The 20,395-nt window shown below is 41.4% G+C and overlaps 2 protein-coding genes across 3 annotated transcripts in view; one reads left to right on the forward strand and one right to left on the reverse strand.

The window, feature by feature from the left end:
* MCEE (methylmalonyl-CoA epimerase) overlaps positions 1-866 on the reverse strand; it is a 28,660-nt gene extending 27,794 nt beyond the window's left edge. Inside the window, exon 1 of one of the 2 annotated variants that reach the window (XM_060617860.1) lies at positions 719-866. In XM_060617860.1, the coding sequence (XP_060473843.1) occupies positions 719-851 (133 nt within the window). In that variant the 5' untranslated portion in view covers positions 852-866. Of the gene's footprint in view, positions 1-714 lie in introns of both variants that reach the window. The other variant, XM_060617861.2, reaches the window with a different exon arrangement.
* Positions 867-1,154: 288 nt separating this feature from the next.
* MPHOSPH10 (M-phase phosphoprotein 10) lies at positions 1,155-20,343 on the forward strand. Its single transcript, XM_060617859.3, has 11 exons — positions 1,155-1,299; positions 2,948-3,620; positions 4,486-4,643; positions 5,122-5,293; positions 8,216-8,357; positions 9,218-9,285; positions 10,207-10,344; positions 12,618-12,728; positions 18,360-18,467; positions 19,464-19,694; positions 20,103-20,343. Exons 1-11 carry the CDS (start codon positions 1,211-1,213, stop codon positions 20,250-20,252), a joined length of 2,040 nt encoding a protein of 679 aa, XP_060473842.2. The 5' UTR covers positions 1,155-1,210; the 3' UTR covers positions 20,253-20,343.
* Positions 20,344-20,395: the final 52 nt, after the last annotated feature.

The following is a 20,395-nucleotide window of genomic DNA, read 5'->3' on the forward strand; positions in this document are numbered from 1 at the left end:
AAAAGAAAAAGAGAAAGAGAAGAAAGTGGGTGGCCTGGGAGTCAGAAAACTTGAGTTTCTGTCATTACTGATTCTATCCAGCTTTTTTTTTTTTTAATGGAGGTGGAGAGGACTCAAGCAACCTTCCAGATCCGTCTGCCTTTATCTTTCCTGTTTACATACAAGATAGTAAATATATTACTTCACGAAAGGAAAAACACTCCTTTGGTATTTACACAACTGACCTCCAAGTGTTCCCAGCAGGACACTGGAAGTACGTGGGAGTTCAGTTTACGTTTTTTAAAACTACTTGCCCTTCTTTCTAGTTTCTCCCCAATCTCTTATGGTGCACTGTAAAGCTAAAACTCACTGTCCCTATTGCATTTACCTCATCTACTTCTGTCCCGGCCTTGCTGTCAGTCCCCTTGGGCAGGTTCCCTCGCCTCTTTGGGAGCCACCTATAAAGAGGGGCAACGTCAACTGCACACACTTCCCAGGGTGGCGGTGAAAATCAAATACTATACGGAAACCCCACGCTAACCGGAGACATTCCTTGGATATACCTCCTGCCCACAGGTGCAGACAGAGACCACGGAACGCGCCTCCTGGGGGGGTGGGGGAGACAGAGTGCAGAGGATGTGGCTGCTCTGGCCACCCGCCGCCTCCTCCAGCCCCCGGCCTGCGCGTCCCGCGCGTCCCATCCCCCGGCGAACCCCGGCCGCACGAGGTATTCACCTACTGCGCCCGAAACAGCCGCCACCGCCTTCAGTAGGCTCGCCATTTTGGAAAGCGACCCACTCTTTCCCGAGGTGCGTCAGAGTGGGAGAGGAGCTCGGGCGAGGGGCAGGGCAACCCGACCGGGGGCGGGGCATACGATGATTGGGGGGTGGGGGGGGGCGTGGCGAGCGTCGGTGTGTTCTTGTGGTGCGGCGGACGAGCTCCCCAGTGTATCTAAAGAGGAAACTTAAACGGAGGAGGCGTCACCGCTATGAGCCCCTCAGGACTACAAAACAGAAAGTTTGGAGAAAGTTCAAAAGCGCTAGAACTGATCAATGGCCCAGTGAAAGTTCTTGCACTGCCACTGACTCTGGCAGGGGGTGGGTCCGGAACTTCTGAGCGACGGAACCTTCGCCTCCAGGGTCTAGGCTGCGCGAGGCGCGTCTTTGTGGCGCGGTTTCCGGGCAGCGCTTTCCCTTTACATGCGGCGCTGTGTGGAGAGTTGCAGACAGCAATGGCCCCGCGGGTCTGGCGTCGACGAACCCTGGAGCGGTGTCTGAAGGAGGTTGGTAAAGCCACCGGTCGGCCAGAGTGCTTCCTCACGTAAGTGAGCAGAGCCGGACTGTGGGTGAAGCCCGGGTCTCAGCGTGGGTGCGGACTCATGGCCCCCAGCGAATTCTGGAGTAGGGGGAAGATAAAGGGAAGCGTACACCTCTTTTTCCCAAATTTCATTTACTTGACGCACACTTAGCCTATCAAAAATTTTAAACTTGTTGAAAGCTGTACAGTGCAGATTTCCGAGTCGTGTGCTAACCAAACTAAGCTCAGTTATTAATGCCCAGAGGCTTCCATTGAGTCTTAACGCACCCCCCGACTCTTTACACACAGGCGCGTGCACCCTAGGTTGGTTGCTCTTTTCTCCAATATGCTCTCAATCCACCCAGTGCTTACTTATCCATATCCTTCATTGGAAGTATTAAGTTTGTCGCTTGCCTGTCCACCTCCACTTCTTGAGAATTAGGACTGTCTTTCATATCTCTTGCCAGCATAAGCTCTTTGTATTGTGTTGAAGGACTTAAAATACGTTGTATGAAAGTATGGCTCTCAGATTTGTATTTCAAACCCGACCTTTCCCTTCAGCTTCAGGCTCACAGCAACTACAGCCACATATTCTTTCAGCATCTCAAATTTAATATGTGCAAAATGAGCTGTTGTTTCTATTTAATTTCCTGTACAGTGCCCTCCGTGATACTTTTTCCCCATGCTCCACCCTGCCTCCCCTATCTCAGCAAACGGCAGCTCTATTTTTTCTGTTGTTCAGACATATAACTAAGCGACTTCTTTGCTATCTTCCTTTTTTCTCATTTCTACATATAATTCATCAGCCAATTCTGTCGGTGCTGTCTCCAGACTGTATTCTGAATTCGACTGCTTCTCACAGAATCTGCTCCCCTAACCCCTGCACAGTTCTTCATCATCCGTTGCCTGGATGGCTGTCAACCTAATCACTGTACTTCTGTAACGTTTCCTCTACTGGCCGTCTTTCCAGAGTGTAAATTCTATCATTTTGCTTCTCTGCTTAAATTCTTCTGATGGCTTCTCTTTATACTTAAAATGGCAAACTCTTACCTCTGAGCCCTGAACGATTCACCTCCGATTCACCTCCCATCTACCTCCCTAACCTTCTGCCTCCTCCATCACACTCCAGCTATGCTGGCATTTTTGTTCCTCAGACTCACCACGCTCATTTCCATCTTAGGAAATTTATTCTCACTTTTTCCTCTACTTAGAAGATAATGTTTCCAGAGCTTTGAAAGACTATCTCCTTATGTACAGGTGTCGTCTCAGACGTCACATCTTCAGAGAGGTAGTCTCTGACACTCTTGCCAAAGCAAGTTTTGACCATTGGCTGACTGAATGATGGAGTGGCATATAACATAGCAGAGTTGAGCTTTTTTTAAGACTAAGATTCACTATATATCTTGAAGCAAAGAGGTGTGTAGTAGTTTCCCTGTCTAAAATCCATACAGCAGATTCACAGACACTTAGCTGACTCTTTTTTATATATTAATGTGGCTCATCTGCAAGATAATACACTCTTGGGAGCCAGGATCTATACTTAAAATTGGTATTTCATTCAAGTTTGGTTTTGCACAAGAGTTGGGCTTTTTTTGTCTAATTCACAGTGCTGTGAGATTATTATCTATAATTATAAATCTCTTTAAACTTCCTCCCCATGCCCCCTTAATAGGATTCAAGATGAATTGGCATCAAAGTTCACTTCATTAACAAAAGTACTTTATGATTTTAACAAAACACTAGAGAATGGCAGAATCCACGGAAGTCCTTTAAAAAAACTGGTGATAGAGAATTTTGATGATGAGCAGATTTGGCAACAACTAGAATTGCAAAATGAACCAATTTTACAATACTTCCAGGATGCAGTTAGTAAAACCATTAAAGACGAAGACATCAGTCTTTTTCCAGAGAATGAAGAGCAGGAGTGTGAAGAGGATGGCTCAGAGGTGGAGGCTGATGGCCAGGAGGCCCTTGAACAAGATTTAGAGGAGGAGGAAGTGGCCGACCTGAGTGGTGATGATCCTACAGGGGATGAGAAAACGAAAAACTCAAGCACAATTGATCGGAGGAAAAGTCCAGTTTTCAGTGATGAAGATTCTGATCTTGATTTTGATATCAGCAAATTGGAGGAGCAAAGCAAGGTGCAAGACAAAGTGCCTAGGAAACCAAGAGAGAAGTCCATAGTAGATGATAAATTTTTCAAACTATCTGAAATGGAGACCTTTTTAGAAAACATGGAAAAAGAAGAGGAACAAAAAGGTGATGAGGAGGAAGATATTGATTTTTTTGAAGACGTCAATTCTGATGAAGATGAAGGAGAACTGCTTGGAAGTCAAAAACCTAAGGTAAAGTCTTGGGAGAGGAGAGAAAGAGGACTTTCTACCTCATATGAGATTTTGTTCTGTTTCTTGAGAAGAGGTTTCAAATACCTCAAAACTCATCAGGGCACGAGTGAAGTATTTAGATCTGTTGAAAACTGGACTGGAAAAATTAAACCAAAGCTTATCACAAAATATTTCTTTTGTAGCTTAACAACCATAACCACACATGTTAGAGGTATTCAGAATTTCCCTTAAACATATTTTCACCAAACACTAAAAATGATAATAAGTGAAAGGAAGGCATCTGTTTACTTTAAGCTGAGATATCTTGGAAATAATTATAGTTAGAAGATTTAGAGATAGGAATATTGTGCTCTGTCTTCAGTTACAATGAATCAATACTTCCTTCCAGTTTGTTACGGTCTAGTAGTTCTTACAGTTTTATAGTAGTGTTGTAGTTGCCAGTTTTCCTTATAAAACATGCATACACAGGGGCCCCTGGGTAGCTCAGTTGGTTAAGTGTCCGACTTCGGCTCAGGTCACGATCTCACGGTTTGTGAGTTTGAGCCCCGCGTCAGGCTCTGTGCTGACAGCTCAGAGCCTGGAGCCTGCTTTGGATTCTGTGTCTCCCCCCACCCCCCTTCTCTCTCTCTCTCTCTCTCTCTCTCTCCCTCCCCCCCCCTCTCTCTCCCTCCCCCTCTCTCTCCCTCCCCCTCTCTCCCCCTCCCCCTCCCTCCCTCTCCCTCCCTCCCTGCCTCCCTCCCCCAACTCTCGAAAATAAACGTTAAAAAAAAAAAAGTCTTTAAAAAAAATATGCATACACATATATGCATGATTTAATGTGTTTTTCACTTCTTAGTCAGAAGTTTGAAAAGTCTTTTCATTTTAGTCAGGTAAAAGTTCCAGAAACCTGAAATACAAAGACTTCTTTGATCCAGTTGAAAGTGATGAAGATCTAGCAAGTGTTCATGATGATGAACTGGATCCAAAGGAAGAAGACGAAGAAATTGCTGAAGAAGAAGAAGAAGAAGAAAGCATTTCTGAAACGTGAGTAGTTTGAGTCCCTTACATTGTAAGCTAGAACTGTCCAATTATATGTGTGTACTCATAGTTGTCAAATGTTTATCCTAAGAACCTATATTCTCTAACATCAGATAGTCTCAGGGTAGCCAGAAGAAAGTCTCTGAATTTAAAGAGTCATTAGAGATCATCTAATGAAGATAAATATCACCGGCAATCAGATCTTTATTTATTTGCTTTTTGTGCCAATAAAAATACCTTATTGTTATCTTTGTGAGATAAGTTTGTACTATAGATTGAGGAATATTTTCTATATATTGTACACTTTTTGTTCTATTTCACTGAAATAATACCTTCTGGTCCTTAATAACTGAATGACTTCGGAATTCTGAATATATATTTGCATTAGGTATACAAAAGAATTTAAATTACTAGACAATAAGTTTTGTTTTCCTAATGAAAAGTGGTGTATTATTGTTTTTCATAAGTGTTTTGGTATTTATAGGGATGAAGATGATGACTTTGAAGAAAGTGAAGACAGTAAACAACATAAAGAAACCTCAAAAAGAGTGACCTTTGCTTTGCCAGATGATGAGGAAAATGAGGATACAAATATCTTAAATGTACAGAAGGATTCTGATGAAGTTAAATCTTCTTTTGAGAAAAGACAGGAAAAGGTAATGATTAAGAATTGAAGGAATTTTGTATATACTTACCAGGACTATGGGACTCCCAGAAACTAATGTACACTGTTTTTCTTGGCTGAATGCTTAATTATCTTTTAAAAACAAAACAAAAATCTTGCTGCTATTCCCTACAGCACACCATATCCAGATGCCCACGTGGAAGGTAGCTAATTTGTAAAAATCAGTGCTGCATTTCCCACCCTTTGACTTTCAGTTTGTGTTAAAAGCTGTTTTTTTTCCCTTTGTCCCTGGTTTCTTTATACCTAGTGGCATGTTTTTCCTAATTAGCTGTCTTGTGAACCTCTCTTTGTAGCTCTTTCAGCTGCTCTTAAGGATACTGCTTCTTTCAGATGCTCTGTGGATGGCTCCACATACCTGAATTTTAATTAATGCCATCTCAAATACATTTTCTAAAGTTGATAAAAATTATCTCCTGTGACATGATTTCAGGCAAATGAAGTGTCATTTGCAAATAATAGATAACAGCCTGGTTCCAGTTATTTGTGTCATTTAACCACCTTAAAATTATATCACGCAATTAGAAATGAGAATAGGCAAATAAATATACCAAGGATATCAAAAGAATTATTAACAAAAGAGAATCTGAGTTAAATCTATGATTGTCAGATTGTCCCCAAAGAGATAGATTTAAAGGAGGGGGTGGGGGGGCCAGTACCTCGTGGCTCAGTTGGTTGAGCATCTGACTTTAGCTCAGATCGTGATCATGATCTCGCTGTTCATGGGTTCACACCCCACATTGGGCTTGCTGCTGTCAGCTTGTCAGCGTAGAGCCTGCTTTGGATCCTCTGTCCCCCTCTCTCTGCCCCTCCCCCACTTACACTCTCCCAAAAATAAATAAATATTTTTTTTAAAAAAAAGGAGGAGGTGGGGAAGCACTAGGAAACAAAATAAGAAATTTCATTGAGTTAGTATCTTTCCCTCCCTATATCCTCCCTAAGATAAAGACAAACAGGTTTAGTTTTATTGGGGAATTATATCAAACTTTCAAGAAGTACAAGTAATGTTGTTTAATCAATTTCCACGTACAAAAAGTAAAGCTTCCAGACTTTTTTTCTTGTGAAGCTATTAATAACGTGATACCCAAACCTGACATTAAAACACATGCACACACACAGTTTCATTTATGAATAGTGATGTGAATATTCCAAATAGCATAATGAAAGACTGACAACACCACAGCCAAATGGGCCTCATTTTCTTGATTTAGGAATAAGAAATCTATTAACGTAATTCTTGGTTGTAACAGGATAAGGAGAAAACTGTATGGTTCTCTCCATATATGTCAAAAAGACATTTGATGTGGGCACCTGGCTGGCTCAGTCAGTTAAGCATCTGACTTGATTTCAGCTCAGGTCATGATCTCCAGGTTTGTGGGATTGAGCCCCATGTCCAGTTCTACACTGTCATTGGTCATTGTGGAGCCTGCTTGGGATTCTCTTAAAAAAAGACATTTGATGAAATTTAGTATCCATCCTTAATTTTTTTTCACCTGCAGTGAAATACAAATGCATTTAACCAAAAGGTGCCATCATGCTCAGTGGTAAAATTCTAGAAATAGCCCTTTAAAATGAAGAGTAAGACAAAATGTCCACTATTACCTTTACCACTGTTATTTAACATCCTTGTGGAAGTGTTAGTGCAACTACAGTAGAAAGAGATACGAGGTAAGGAAAACTGAAATGAGCATTAATATTTGCAAAGGATACTAGAAAAACCTAAGTAGATGAACTGAAAGCTATTAGAAAAACAAGGGAATTCAGTAAGGTAGCTTTCAGGCTGGCATTTTCTACACTGTAAAGTCATTATAGGGCTGCCTGGGTGGCTTAGTCGGTTGAGCATTTGGCTCAGGTAATGATCTCATGGTTTGTGAGATTGTTCCCTGTGTTGGGCTCTGCCCTGACAAGCATGGAGCCTGCTTGGGATTCTCTCCCTCCCTCTCTCTGCCCCTCCTCCATTCGTGCTTGCACATGCTCTTCTTTCTCAAATAAACTTAAAAAAAAAGTAGGGGCACCTGGGTGGCTCAGTCAGTTGAGTGTCTGACTTCAGCTCAGGTCATGATCTCATGGTTCGTGAGTTCAAGCCCCACATTGGTCTCTGTTCTGGCGGCTTAGAGCCTGGAGCCTGCTTCAGATTCTGTCTCTCTCTCTACCCTTCCCCTACTGTCTCTCTCTCTCTGTCTCAAATATAAAAACTAAAACATAAAAAAAATTTTTTAAGAAATGAAAATTAAATAAAAAGTTATAGATGTCTTCTAAAAGTTAGAAATAATTTGGATTGGGGGTGTGAAGTCTAATGTTCAAATAAAAATTAATTTTGGAATGCTCTAATAGTTAAAATTGATAGTGGCTTGGGAATGGATAGATCATTTGACTAGAACAGAGCCCAGAAATCTGTCCAGAATCTTCTGGGGGAATTTAGTATGTTATAAACGTGGCATTTCAAATCAATGAGGGAAAGAAGTCATCTGCAGTGCCTCACCCCACCTCAGGTGTTAAGAATAGGAAGTTACTGTTGACTTAATAATAAAATGGTGGCAAGAAAAAACAAAAATGTATTGAGAAATAATACATTTCTTGCTTTTGTGCTTTTTTTTTTTTTATAACGTTTATTTATTTTTGAGACAGGGAGAGACAGAGCATGAACGGGGGAGGGTCAGAGAGAGAGGGAGACACAGAATCCGAAACAGGCTCCAGGCTCTAAGCTGTCAGCACAGAGCCCGACGCAGGGCTCAAACTCATGGACCGCGAGATCATGACCTGAGCCGAAGTCGGATGCTTAACCGACTGAGCCACCCAGGCGCCCCGCTTTTGTGCTTTTAAAGTAGTTGCTTTTATTCAGCTATAAGCCTGATTTGTTTCCTAAATGTGTAATAACTTTTTGTTCCTTTCTTAGATGAATGAAAAAATTGCATCTTTAGAAAAAGAGCTGTTGGAAAAAAAACCTTGGCAGCTTCAAGGGGAAGTGACAGCTCAAAAGCGACCAGAGAACAGCCTTCTAGAAGAGACTCTGCACTTTGACCATGCAGTCCGCATGGGTACGTGAGCCCATGGGGCTCTGCAGATGTTCGTTTCCATGTGTTTTCTATGACTTTATTTCATAGGAAGATTTGAAATGATATTTCTTTTCCCCCAACTTTTTATTTTAAAACGTTGCAAACATACAGAAAAGTTGACAAAATAGTACAACAAACACATATATGCTATTCAGCTGGATTCACCAATCGTTAACATTTTGCCATATTTGTTTTCCTTCCCCTATGTATGTATGTGATTATCTGTGTGTACTTTTTTCCCCTGAATCATCTAAAAGTAATTTACCAATATTATGACACTTCATGCCTAAGTACATTTACATGTATCTTCTAAGAAATAGGACATTCTCTTATACAGTCACAGTACTATTAATTTACCCAGGAATTACTGTTATGCTAATTCATGCCTAAATCCATAATCATTTCTGCTAGTGATCTGTATACAATGCCTGGTATCATTTTCTACTGATGAAATTGTGAACTCTAGCCAGGAACCCTGGTCATCTCATCAAACTCTTTCTTGTACCTGTGAAATCAAAATGAATTTCCATTTTATTCAGTTCTAGAGAGACTGGAAAAGAGGGTGAGTACCCAGGTGCATGGACTAAAAGTGTTAGCACTGATTACTGGATATACTCTACTTTTGTGGTTCTCAAACTAGAGGGAGCATGAGAGGGCTAGTTAAACACAGATAGGTGGCCCTTTCCCCCCACCTTCTGATTCAGGTGGTGTGGAGTAGAGCCTAAGAATTCACATTTCTAACAAGTTCCCAGGTGTTGATGCTGCTGGTTCAAGGACTACCCTTTGAGAACCTCTGGTCTAGTGTATACCTACCTCATGAGTACATGTTCTGTTTCCTTTAGCTCCTGTGATTACAGAGGAAACCACCCTTCAACTGGAAGATATCATTAAGCAGAGGATTAGAGATCAGGTCAGTAAGAATGAAATTTAACTGAACTTAAAATTCACTGGAATTTTTAGAAATAATATATGAGTATTTTGGGAGCAGGACCAACACTCTTCATTGTTTTCGTAGAAATTTTGTTTATATCAGTCCTTCATTTAAAGCTTAAATCTACACTGAAGGCTACTACTGCTTAAGTCTGCACTATCTTTCTTTTGTTGTGTGAGGCACTGCCTTTCACTAGAGCTCTGGAAAGCCTTGTGCTTGAGGAGAAGGGGGAGCCAGAGCCACTGCCAGTCTTTCCTGTGCCTTGCTCATCTGCCTGGTGGCGCCCGGTGAAACTGGTAGAGGATGACAGGTGTGGTGACTGATTCTGACTTGATAGGGTCATACTTGGGACCTTTCATCTGGCACACAGTATCTGGGCACAGTGTGACAAAGGGTTTATTTTTTTCAAATGTTAAAAACCTAGCAAAGTTTTTGTTTAAGAATTGATTTTATTTTGTAAACTTAGAATAAAATTGGGCATATGACACGTACAATAAGAGATGGCTTTAAAATGTGTATAGTGTTTGCTCAAAATACGAAGAGTTTGAAGGGTGGGTACTGTATGCAGAGTATCCTTAAATTTGAAATGAAATGAGAAATTCAAGTATTGACTTGTAAACAAACCTTGATGGGGAAATGTGGAATTAAAGGTGGTAACGAGGAGAAAGGTGCATTTAAAACAAGAACAAAAAAGAATACTTAAGTAATGCCCTCTTTATTTTTCATAATACCTATGTTTGGTGACTTGAATAGTCATTTTACATGTTGAAATTAATTATTTTGCTACAATTTGCTTACCCTGGAATGATAATAAATATTCCAGAGGAAGAGTCTTAAGTGAGCTTAGAAAGAAATGATAGATTTTGTTAATTTATGGTCCTTGTGCCTTTCATATTTCAGGCTTGGGATGATGTAGTACGTAAAGAAAAACCTAAGGAGGATGCATATGAATATAAAAAACGTTTAACGTTAGACCATGAGAAGAGCAAATTGAGTCTTGCTGAAATTTATGAACAGGAATACATCAAACTCAACCAGGTGAGGACTCCCCGAAGGCAAAGGCATTGTTATTAAAGTAAGAGAAGCAGACAGCTGGCTCTTCTGGTTCTGTGATGGCTGAAAGTCAGGAAACAAATCTTATGCTCTTGGTTCACCTCATTGAAGTGTGAGACAGTGTGTTAGAGAGGTTACAATATGACCCCTGAATGTGAGGGGGTAGGGGAACTTGTTTTGCAGTTAGTCATTGTTCACCCGATTGTTCCAAAGGTAATTATTAACTTTCTAGAAATTATTATAGTAGTCCCACAATTTTAAAATCACTTCTCTTTCATTCTTTAGAAGTTACCAGTATAACATTATCTGTGAATTCATTCACATGTTTAGGTCTGGTGGGTTATGTGGTTTTGGTTTTGTTTTCACTTAGATTCTTAAAAAAAACTATCTGGTTAAGTAGGATACAGTAATTTCCAGTAATATTATATTACCAGTTAGTGATTGGATTATTTTTCCACATTCGATTTATTCAGAATGTGGTCAGTATGTACTTGGGGGTAAAATGGTATTTTTTATTTGCAAAAGCCATTTGATTAATTAATGCCACTTTCGCAGCAATAGCAAATGGTGCCCTTGATGCTGCTTTTAAGTTGAAGATCTAGAAAGATTTGAATTAAAATTCTTCCTGGCTGCTCTGCAACCCAAAGTGGTAGTTGAAGGAACATATTATTAAACATTGCCCGGCTACTTTGAGAGGATTCAGTAAATACAGAAAGTATTTTGTAACCATGAGAGTTAAAAATATGTAATGGGACAGCTGTACCAGCTCTGTAAATACCAGTTTTATTGAGGTCTCAGAAGTCAGTAGTCAATCATAAGTTTTTGAGTATGGATTTAATTTAGGCTAATTCTAGACCCATTCAATTAAGAGTTAGTCTGGGGATAATGATAAATATTTCCTGAAGTTTAGTAGCTGTCCTAGAGGTAATAGGCACCGTGATAATAAATAGCACATGAATGAACTTCTAGTTGTATATAGATGATTTCACAGCCAGCCCCACGTCGGGCTCTGTGCTGACCGCTCAGAGCCTGGAGCCTGCTTCAGATTCTGTGTCTCCCCCTCTCTCTGCCCCTCCCATGCTCGTGCTGTCTCTCTCTGGGTCTCAATAATGAATAAATGTTTAAAAAAAAATTTTTTTTTAAAGATGATTTCACAGCCATTGTTATCTGGGATAAGGCAAATGACACGTGGAGGATAAAAAAATGAGTTAAGTTAAACTAAAGCAGTGACAAATGCCTGGACGTGGCTGGAAAGTGGGCTCTGGTGACAGAATTAGAAACACACCTGGATGCATCTCTGGTATCAAGGTGGTGCAGGCAAAGAGCCAGTGGCTTCCCTGTTCTGGTGTGTGTGGTTTTGTTTTGTTCTGTTATGCCTTGATAAAAAAATAAAGAGTCTTAGCCTTTTAGAGTAAGCATTATGGGCAGAAGGAAAAGGGGATTGTGAGCATTTGGGCTGTTTCTACCTTTTGGCTGTTGGGAATAGTGCTGCTCTGAACATATGGCTACATGTATTTGTTTGAGAACGTCTTTTTTTTTTTAATTCCTTTTTTTTTTAATATTTATTTTTGAGAGAGAGTCAGAGTGCAAGCAGAGGAGGGGAAGAAAGAGAGAGGGAGACACAGAATCTAAAGCAGGGTCCAGGCTCCCAGCTGTCAGCACAGAGCCCGACATGGGGCTTGAACTCACAAACCATGAGATCATGACCTGAGCTGAAGTCAGACGCTTAACAGACTGAGCCACCCAGGCGCCCCTGAGAACCTCTTTTTTAATTCTCTGGGGTATTTACTTAAGCGGGGAGTTGCTAGGTCATACGGTAATTCTCTGTTTAACTTCTTGAGCAACTGCCTGATTCATTTCCATTGTGATGGCACCATTTTACATTGTCACCAGCCACACACAAGGGTTCCAGTTCCTCGACATCCTCACCACCACTTGTTATCCGCTCCTCCCTTTTCCTAATGATAGCCATCCTAGTGGGAATGGCTTAGTTCTTGACAAATAAATACCAAGGGAATTAAATTGTAAGTTCTGAATCTTAGAGGTAGTGATTGCTGCAGCTCCTGTAGTGCAGAGCACATTCTTCTTTGGCTAGTGCTGGCACCGTCATGGTATTGAGAACTTGAATTCTGCCTTGTAGTGTTTTTTTTGGAGCCTTGATGATGAGAAATGGGGAGCACCCTTATTGACCTTCAGGGTTTTGCCCTGTGATTTGTATTAGGCTGCTTAATCTGATGTTGTTGAATTCATTTCCTAAGCATAAAACAGCAGAAGAAGAAAATCCAGAGCACAAAGAAATTCAGAAGATGATGGATTCCCTCTTCTTAAAATTGGATGCCCTCTCGAACTTTCACTTCATCCCTAAACCGGTAAGTGTGTTAACATTTCAATGTGCAGTCAGAACAAATGTGCCTTTAATTCCTCTTTGAGCTTTTGTGAGGCTAGCACTTTATTTGGTTTTAGATACAAACCTATAGGCATTCCCTGTAAATTACAAGCAGGGCCTGTCTTGAGGAAGGCTTACATCTAGTCCTGGACAGTTCTGGCTTCCTCTGCTGATCCAGCCTCATCACCAGATGGGCCTTTGCCAGACCTAAAATCTTAGCCACAGGGTCTCTTCATTACTCACTCTTTCTTGTTGTTCAGTCTTGGGTTGTATTTTCATCCTGTGGTGTGTCTGGAGACCTGTGATGTCTGTACCTGCTGAATATTTTCTGAATACCTGCTATGTACCATATTAGGTTCTTTATGTATGTGAACCCCTTTTCCCCAATTTTATTAAGATAAAATAGACATAGTGGTACCTGGGTGGCTCAGTCGGTTGAACGTCCAACTCTTGATCTCAGCCCAGGTCATAATTTCACGGTTCGTGAGCCCCCATGTCGGGCTCTGCAGTGACATCGAGAAGGCTGCTTGGGATTCTGTCACCCCCTCTCTCTGCCCCTACCCTGCTTGCACTCTCTCCCAAAAAAAAAAAAAAAAAAAGATGAACTTAAAAGATAAAATAACATTGTATATATTTAAGATGTACAACAGTGGTTTGATATAGAGGTTCCCCCATCATCAGAAAGTAGAATGTTCCTATGAAACGTTTCGTAAGCCTAAATGGATAAACCAAAGAAGCAATTACCATGAACTAAATGGAAAAGTTTTTGAGCTTTTCAGACCCCAAAAAAGAACCTCTCCTAGGCTTTTCTGTTACTTCAGAACCAGTCTTGTAACGGATGCACAAACACGTGGTGATGCACACAAATGCTCACAGACACAGTTTAAAGCTCTGGTGGCCTGATGCTGAGATGCCGAGTGTGGTTCCTGCAGAAGGAGCTGGGCAGGGGAGCTCAGTGCAAAACAGATGCTGAACACTACTTTTGCTTTCACAAAAGTAAAAATTCTTTTCAGATTTCTTTCAGTTAGCAAAAACAGGTACTAATCTAGGTCTTTTATAAAAGCAAAGTGGCCTAACATGAACTTTGGAAGGGCACAGAATACCCGCATGTGTATATTGTGAAATGATTGCCATGGTAAGTTTAGTTATCCATCACCCAGTGTAGTTGCAGTTTTATTTCTTACGATGAGAGCTTTTATAATGTACTTTCTTAGCAACTTTCAAATATACAATACTGTTAACTCTGTCTAGAACTTCTCTTACAACTGGAAGTTTGTACCTTTTGACTACCTACACCCATTTCCCCCACCCCCTGGTGGCCACTCATCTGTTCTCTATCAGTTGGGGGATTTTTTTTAGAGACATCTAAGTGAGATTGTTACCCAAAGTTAAATGGAAAAGGAAAGAAGAAGCCTCAGTTCTCTTGGCTGCCATGGTAAATAATTACAGTGAAACAAAAGTAAAGCATAGAAAAATTGTATTCAAGTATACTCCACAGGAGGAGCCTGCCAGTCAAGAGAGACACAGGCCCCAGAAACTCCTGAGTGTGGACTTTGATCATTTTTTTCTTTTGGGTGGGCCCTAGGGTCACAACATTTGAATGACAGACCAGGATTATATAATAATTACCCAAATTCTCATGTCTTTTCCCAAGATGTATTTGAAATGCCTGCAAGGGTAGGAAGCCACAACATTATTTCTGTTCTGGAGACATAGGTCAAATAAGGACAAGGGGCTGCTCTGTGCACAAGTGCCACATGCACAACACACTTAACTCTTCCTCTGCCAGGACGTTGTAACCACAGACCCACTGCTAGAGGGGTGGGTTGTGGTGGTCCCTGGGTGGTCTCCAGTAGAGCTCTCCATCTGGATGTCGAAGGTCCATCCTCCTGCTGCTCATGCCTAGTTTCCTGCCTAACAAGATCATACAGTATTTGTCTTTTCTCCATTTGACTTATCTCACTTGGCATAATGCCCTCAGGGTCCGTCAGTGTTGTCACAAATGGCAGTATTTCCTTCTCTTTATGTCTAAATAGTATTCCAGTGTGTGTGTGTATACCATGTTGTCTTTATTCATTCATCTGTTGATGAACACTTCTATTGTTTTCATGGCCTGCTATTGTAAATAATGCTACAGTGAACACGGGGGTGCAGATACTTCTTGGAGCCAGACAGGGGCACCAGCTTGGCTCTACAAATGGTCAAGGCCGCTGGCTGGGATCTCTACTTGGACACTGCTGCAAGGAGGAACCTGGTCTGCCAAGATCCAAGCACTAATTGCTATAAGCCCTGCCCTTGTTCTGCATCCTAGTCTGATCCCCAGTGGTCAATCCCCACAGACTTTGGTGATCCCTATGACACCGACATGATTGGGCCTGTCTAGAAGTGTCCTACGATGCTGGGGAGTTACAGGTCTACTTAGGCTCTCTTCCCACTGGAGAAACCCTAGGTCCAGGTGGTCTCTCACAATGGGGTGCTGTGCCGGCTGGGGGGAGGGATATGGTCAGAGTGTAGCCTGTCCTACCTTTCTAATGCAGTCCTTCTCAGTCTCTGTGGTCCAGGGGGTGGCTTCAGCCTCACCCTTGGGTTCTGGGATTTTCACAATGCTATCTAATCCATGGATAGTTGCTAGTTGGTCTTGTGAGGACAACTAAAGTTGGGATCAACTTGTGTTGCCATCTTGATGATGTCAGTGTCCCTGCACATTAACTCGATCCACAAAACATTAAGGTAGATGCTATTCTTTCTGTTTTGCAGATCAGGAAACCAAGGCTTAAGAGGTTGGGGTGGGGGGGGGTGGGTGGTGCCTGGGGGCTCAGTCGGTTAAGCATCTGATTTCACTTCAGGTCATGATATTATGGTTAGTGGGTTCAAGCCCTGTATCCAGCTCTGTGCCAACAGCTCAGAGCCTGGAGCCAGCTTTGGATTCTGTGTCTCCCTCTCTCTGCTCCTCGCCCATTCTCTCTCTCTCTGTTTCAAAAGTAAACAAACATTTAAAAAAAAAAAAAAAAAAAGGTTGGAAGGGTTGGATCTAACTCTGGGTCCATGCTATCCCCATTACCTCATGCCCCCCTGTGCCAGGCCCAGACCTCCAGCGACCTCTGTCTGTCTGATTCTCACCACACTTGACTCAGTGCCTCTTTACTCTTTGGAGCTGCCTCTCCCACTCACTACACTCTGTGAACCCATAAAATGTGCTATGCCTTCCTTTTAGTACTTGCCAACCTATTGCCCCTTTGTGTTGCCTAGAAATGAGATGTCATGAATCTCAGAGACTAGTCTAGATGTCAGAAACCTGAGTCTGAATCTGCCCCTGACTAGCTTTGTGAATTAGACAAATTGCTTCACCTTTCCTCTGTATAGAAGAGGTAATCGCTAAAATCCTTCGGATTCTTTGATGGTTAGGGGATTTTTCCTGTGTGAGTATCTTGTCTTCTAAGACAGTCTGCTTTTATCACCTGGCTTTTTGTTTTGGGTTAATCAAGGTATAATTTGTATGACAGTAAGTTTGTGGTGGCAGGAGCCATTTTTAGATACCAAAGTGCCAAGTATGGCTGTGGAATAAATGAAGAGAGGAATTTTCATCCCCTCTTGGCCAGCAGGTCTTACTGTGAAAAAGTTACTAATATGAAGAACATGATCCCTTCCTGTGCCTTACAAGACCGTACGTGATCTGGCTCCCTCTCACCCCTCTAGTCTCCATAGCTTGCTATCCCCCAGCCACACTGGTCTTCCAGTGCCTTCAGTGAGCAGAGTGCCTCCTTCCTCACATCTTCCTGCTGGACTTTCCTCCTCCTGTTAGGCTGCGCTTCCTTCTTTCCATGGTTGGCTCCTTCCTGTCTCTGGGGTCTCAGGCTGAGTGCCATCTCCTTCCCGCATTCGTCACTGCTCTGCGCATTTCCCTCATAGCACCATCACCGTCGTTGCTTGATGGCTAATTGTTCTCTACTCGTTTCCAAGCCAGCACAAATGTGTTTTGTTCACTGCTGTTTCCCTGCTCTGTTCATCACACTAACACAGAGCCTGATATGGGGAATTAGACATTCCGTGGAATCTTGGGAATTAAAGAAGGAGAGAATGCATTTGGGGCTACATGCCCCAATATAGAAGCCTTTCTTTTTTCCTCTTCAGAAATGTAGAATTTTTGGTACATGTTCCTTTTAATAGGAACTTTTTTTCATACTCAGTTTGGTATTTCACAATCTCCATAAACCCTATTGACCAGTCATAATTTTTTTTTTCTTTTCTGGGCTGTCTCCGTTTTCTCTGTTTCTCTTTAAATTACAGAATGGAACACAACGTTACTAATAAGTAAGTGAACAGTCAGTAGTCCAGTGGAAGAAATTTTTTCTTTAACACTCTGACATTGTGTGAAATGTCCTTTTTATTCTTTCTGAAATTTCCCGGGACACACATCTGTCCAGTTAACTGGGGTAGGGACAGGACTGTGGTAAGAAAAAGGAGTGTGCAAAGGGATCAGTGACACACTCTGTAGTAGAGCCCCCTTTCTCCTGAGTCTCAGTGCCATGTTCTCTCCAGGGCACCTGCTGTGCCCCACACTTCCATCTCTTACTCTCTTCTAGCCAACAGAGTCCCTGTCCCTGTGCCCTGGTGCCCCTCAGAGATGTGCAAGAATTAGATACAAAGAGCATTAGTGTAAGCATTAGGTAAATAATCAGTAGTGTTCTGATCAGTATGAAACCTGTTGTAATTTCTGAATTTCCTGGGAAGTTCTTTCAAAAAAAAAAAAAGGCACCTGGGTTCCTCAGTTGGTTAAACTCAGGTCATGATCTCACGGTTTGTGGGTCCAAGCCCCGCGTCGGGCTCTGTGCTGACAGCTCAGAGTCTGAAGCCTGCTTCGGATTCTGTGACTCCCTCTCTCTGCCCCTCGCTAGTGTGCGCGTGTGCTCACTCTCGCTCGCTCTCTCTCTGAAAAATAAACATTAAAAAAAAAAGACTGGTGAGCATTGCATTCATTTCTCCTTTTTATAATTAATAGGTTTGATTTATTTTGATACTGTTTTAGTTTTCCAAAGGAGTTCTGTATCATTTCATATTTCTGTTTATAAAGTTATGTTTTCAGTAGCTGGAAGATGACAAAATTTGTTTATCAGGTAGTCTATTTTGACTCATTCCTATAAGCATTTTTCCTTGCATCTTTTTGTATATATTTCTTATTGCTGGCCTTTTTTCCATAACTGAAGACAAGGTAATATTCACAAATATCAATAGATTTATTTAACACTAGATAGGAATGTTTGAAAATGTCCACATCTGTTACTGATGGGAATAATTTAGTAAAATTAGGTGAAAGAACTGGTGTTGAATATGGCAGAAATGTTCCGCAAAAGTGTAGAAATAAGGGTTCTTGGTGTAGTAATGAGAAAGAATAGTTCCTAAAACATGCAGATTATTAATTCCTTAGGTAGCCCATGTTGCCCACTGACACTGCCATCATTCCAGTTATCTTAAGATTTTTGCTGTCAACACATCTCATATTTTAAATAATCTCCATAGAGTATTTTGTATAGTATGCTTTAATAGGTTCACAATACAAATATTTTGTGTTAGGACCATTTCTGACTTCCTATTAAATGTGTTGTCTCTTTTCTAGCCTGTTCCAGAGATTAAGGTTGTGTCAAATCTGCCGGCCATAACCATGGAGGAGGTAGCCCCAGTGAGCGTTAGTGACGCAGCTCTCCTGGCCCCAGAGGAAGTCAAGGTAAAAAGCCAGTGTGGAAACATTAAGGTTTTTTTTATAAGTTGGTATATAGCTAGATCTCTACTCAATGTCATTTTCCTGGAGTTTTAAGTATAATCAAATAATAGTGTTCAGTTTTCTATAATCAGATATTGTGAGGTACAGATAGAATTATTAGAAAAGCTGTTTGTAAATATCCCATATCTATATCTTGTTATAATCCAGTTTGAATACTATCAGTGATACTAGGTTTAAAATAAATTGTTTATGTTGCTCATATACTAGTAGTCCTTTAATATCAGCATTTCCATTATTTTGTTCATTTAATGCTTATCAATAATAGAATCAGTTTCTAGAATAGAACATTTGAGTTATTAGAAGACGTGGGACATACCAAGTGTAGGCAGTCCCTACCTCATGAACACTGAAGCTCATGCAGTAAAAAGAAATGATGGTTTCTAACAGGTCTCATCTTCCCAGCTGGCCTGGCACATGGCTCTTCGTCCCTCCTCACTTTGCTGCACCCACACCCATCCCTTTTAGCACCTTTGCCACCTCTACAGTTGACAGCCCTGGCAGGATAGGCTGGCAGCTGGGGAGAAAAGAGAGGAAATCGATCGTCAGTATATAGATATTTCCCTTCCATTTTGGGGAACCCCTTCTGCCACCAGTGGCTGTCATCAGCAGCTTGGCGCTGAGGTTGTCCCTGGAGTCTTAAGTGCTGTAAGGGGGCTTACTTCTGGGACTGTCAGCTTGCTAACCTAGCTCTCCAGGCTGCCTTTGTGATGTGCTGATGTAGCCGAACTGTCACTGTGAGAGTCTGCTTCATCAAAGAATGAGTTCCAGGCCTAAAGAACTGAGCTACCAAAGCTCTTTGGGGTGCAGATAGGTACTGCGTACTCACTCTTGGCTGTAGATACACAGCCTATTGGCCACGCTCTGTGGACTTGCTTCCCTTCTAATTTCCTGAGTTGTGTTAAGTTAGATCAACTAGGGTGCCGGTGATTATTTTAATAGGAAAAAAATAAAGCTGGAGATGTAAAAACAGCTGCTGAGAAAACAGCTACAGACAAGAAACGAGAACGGAGAAAAAAGAAGTATCAGAAGCGTATGAAACTAAAGGAGAAGGAAAAGCGGAGAAAACTGCTTGAAAAGAACAACCCAGATCAAGCCGGGAAATACACGAAGGCAGCAGCTTCAGAGAAATTAAAACAGCTGACCAAAGCAGGCAAAGCTTCGCTATTAAAGGTAAGGATGCAGGAAGGAAAACCGCAGAACGGGGCCTGTGTGGGGAAACTGGTGGCAAGTGGTAGGTGACATCGATCCACGGAGGGTCAGACCCACCTGACGCTACCCACCTGCCTAGTGAGAGGCCGTGGGTGCCTGGCTGGAATAACAGCCCAAAGCACATGGCCCTCCCTGACGTGGGGCCTGGCAGGAGTTTTTCTTCCTACTCACTCCTCCTTTAAGTCATAAGAATATCACAGCAGCATAAAACGTATATAAAACCTCTGTGCAAACTGATGTGAGTTTTCATAATTCCTTGTCCATTTATGGATATTTATATTTCCATATACATTGTTGTAATCATTTGGCTTTTTTTTTAACTTACAAGCGCATTTTATAGTGTGAGTGTGTTACTGTCTTTAATTGCAGGATGAAGGTAAAGACAAAGCCTTGAAGTCATCTCAAGCATTCTTTTCTAAATTACAAGATCAAGTAAAAATGCAAATCAGTGATGCAAAGAAAACAGAAAAGAAAAAGAAGAAAAAGCAGGATATTTCTGTTCATAAATTAAAGCTGTAATATATTTTGAATATAATGTAAATATTAATGTGTAAGCTTATATTCTGTCATTGTTCTGTTTTATAATAAAATTTGAGAACTTTTCTTTTCATGAATGGCAGATATTTGAGAATTCCACAGTTTGAAAAGACAAACTCCCAACT

The sequence above is a fragment of the Panthera onca genome, chromosome B3 (assembly GCF_046562875.1).
Source record: "Panthera onca isolate mPanOnc1 chromosome B3, mPanOnc1 haplotype 2, whole genome shotgun sequence".
Lineage (NCBI taxonomy): Eukaryota > Metazoa > Chordata > Mammalia > Carnivora > Felidae > Panthera > Panthera onca.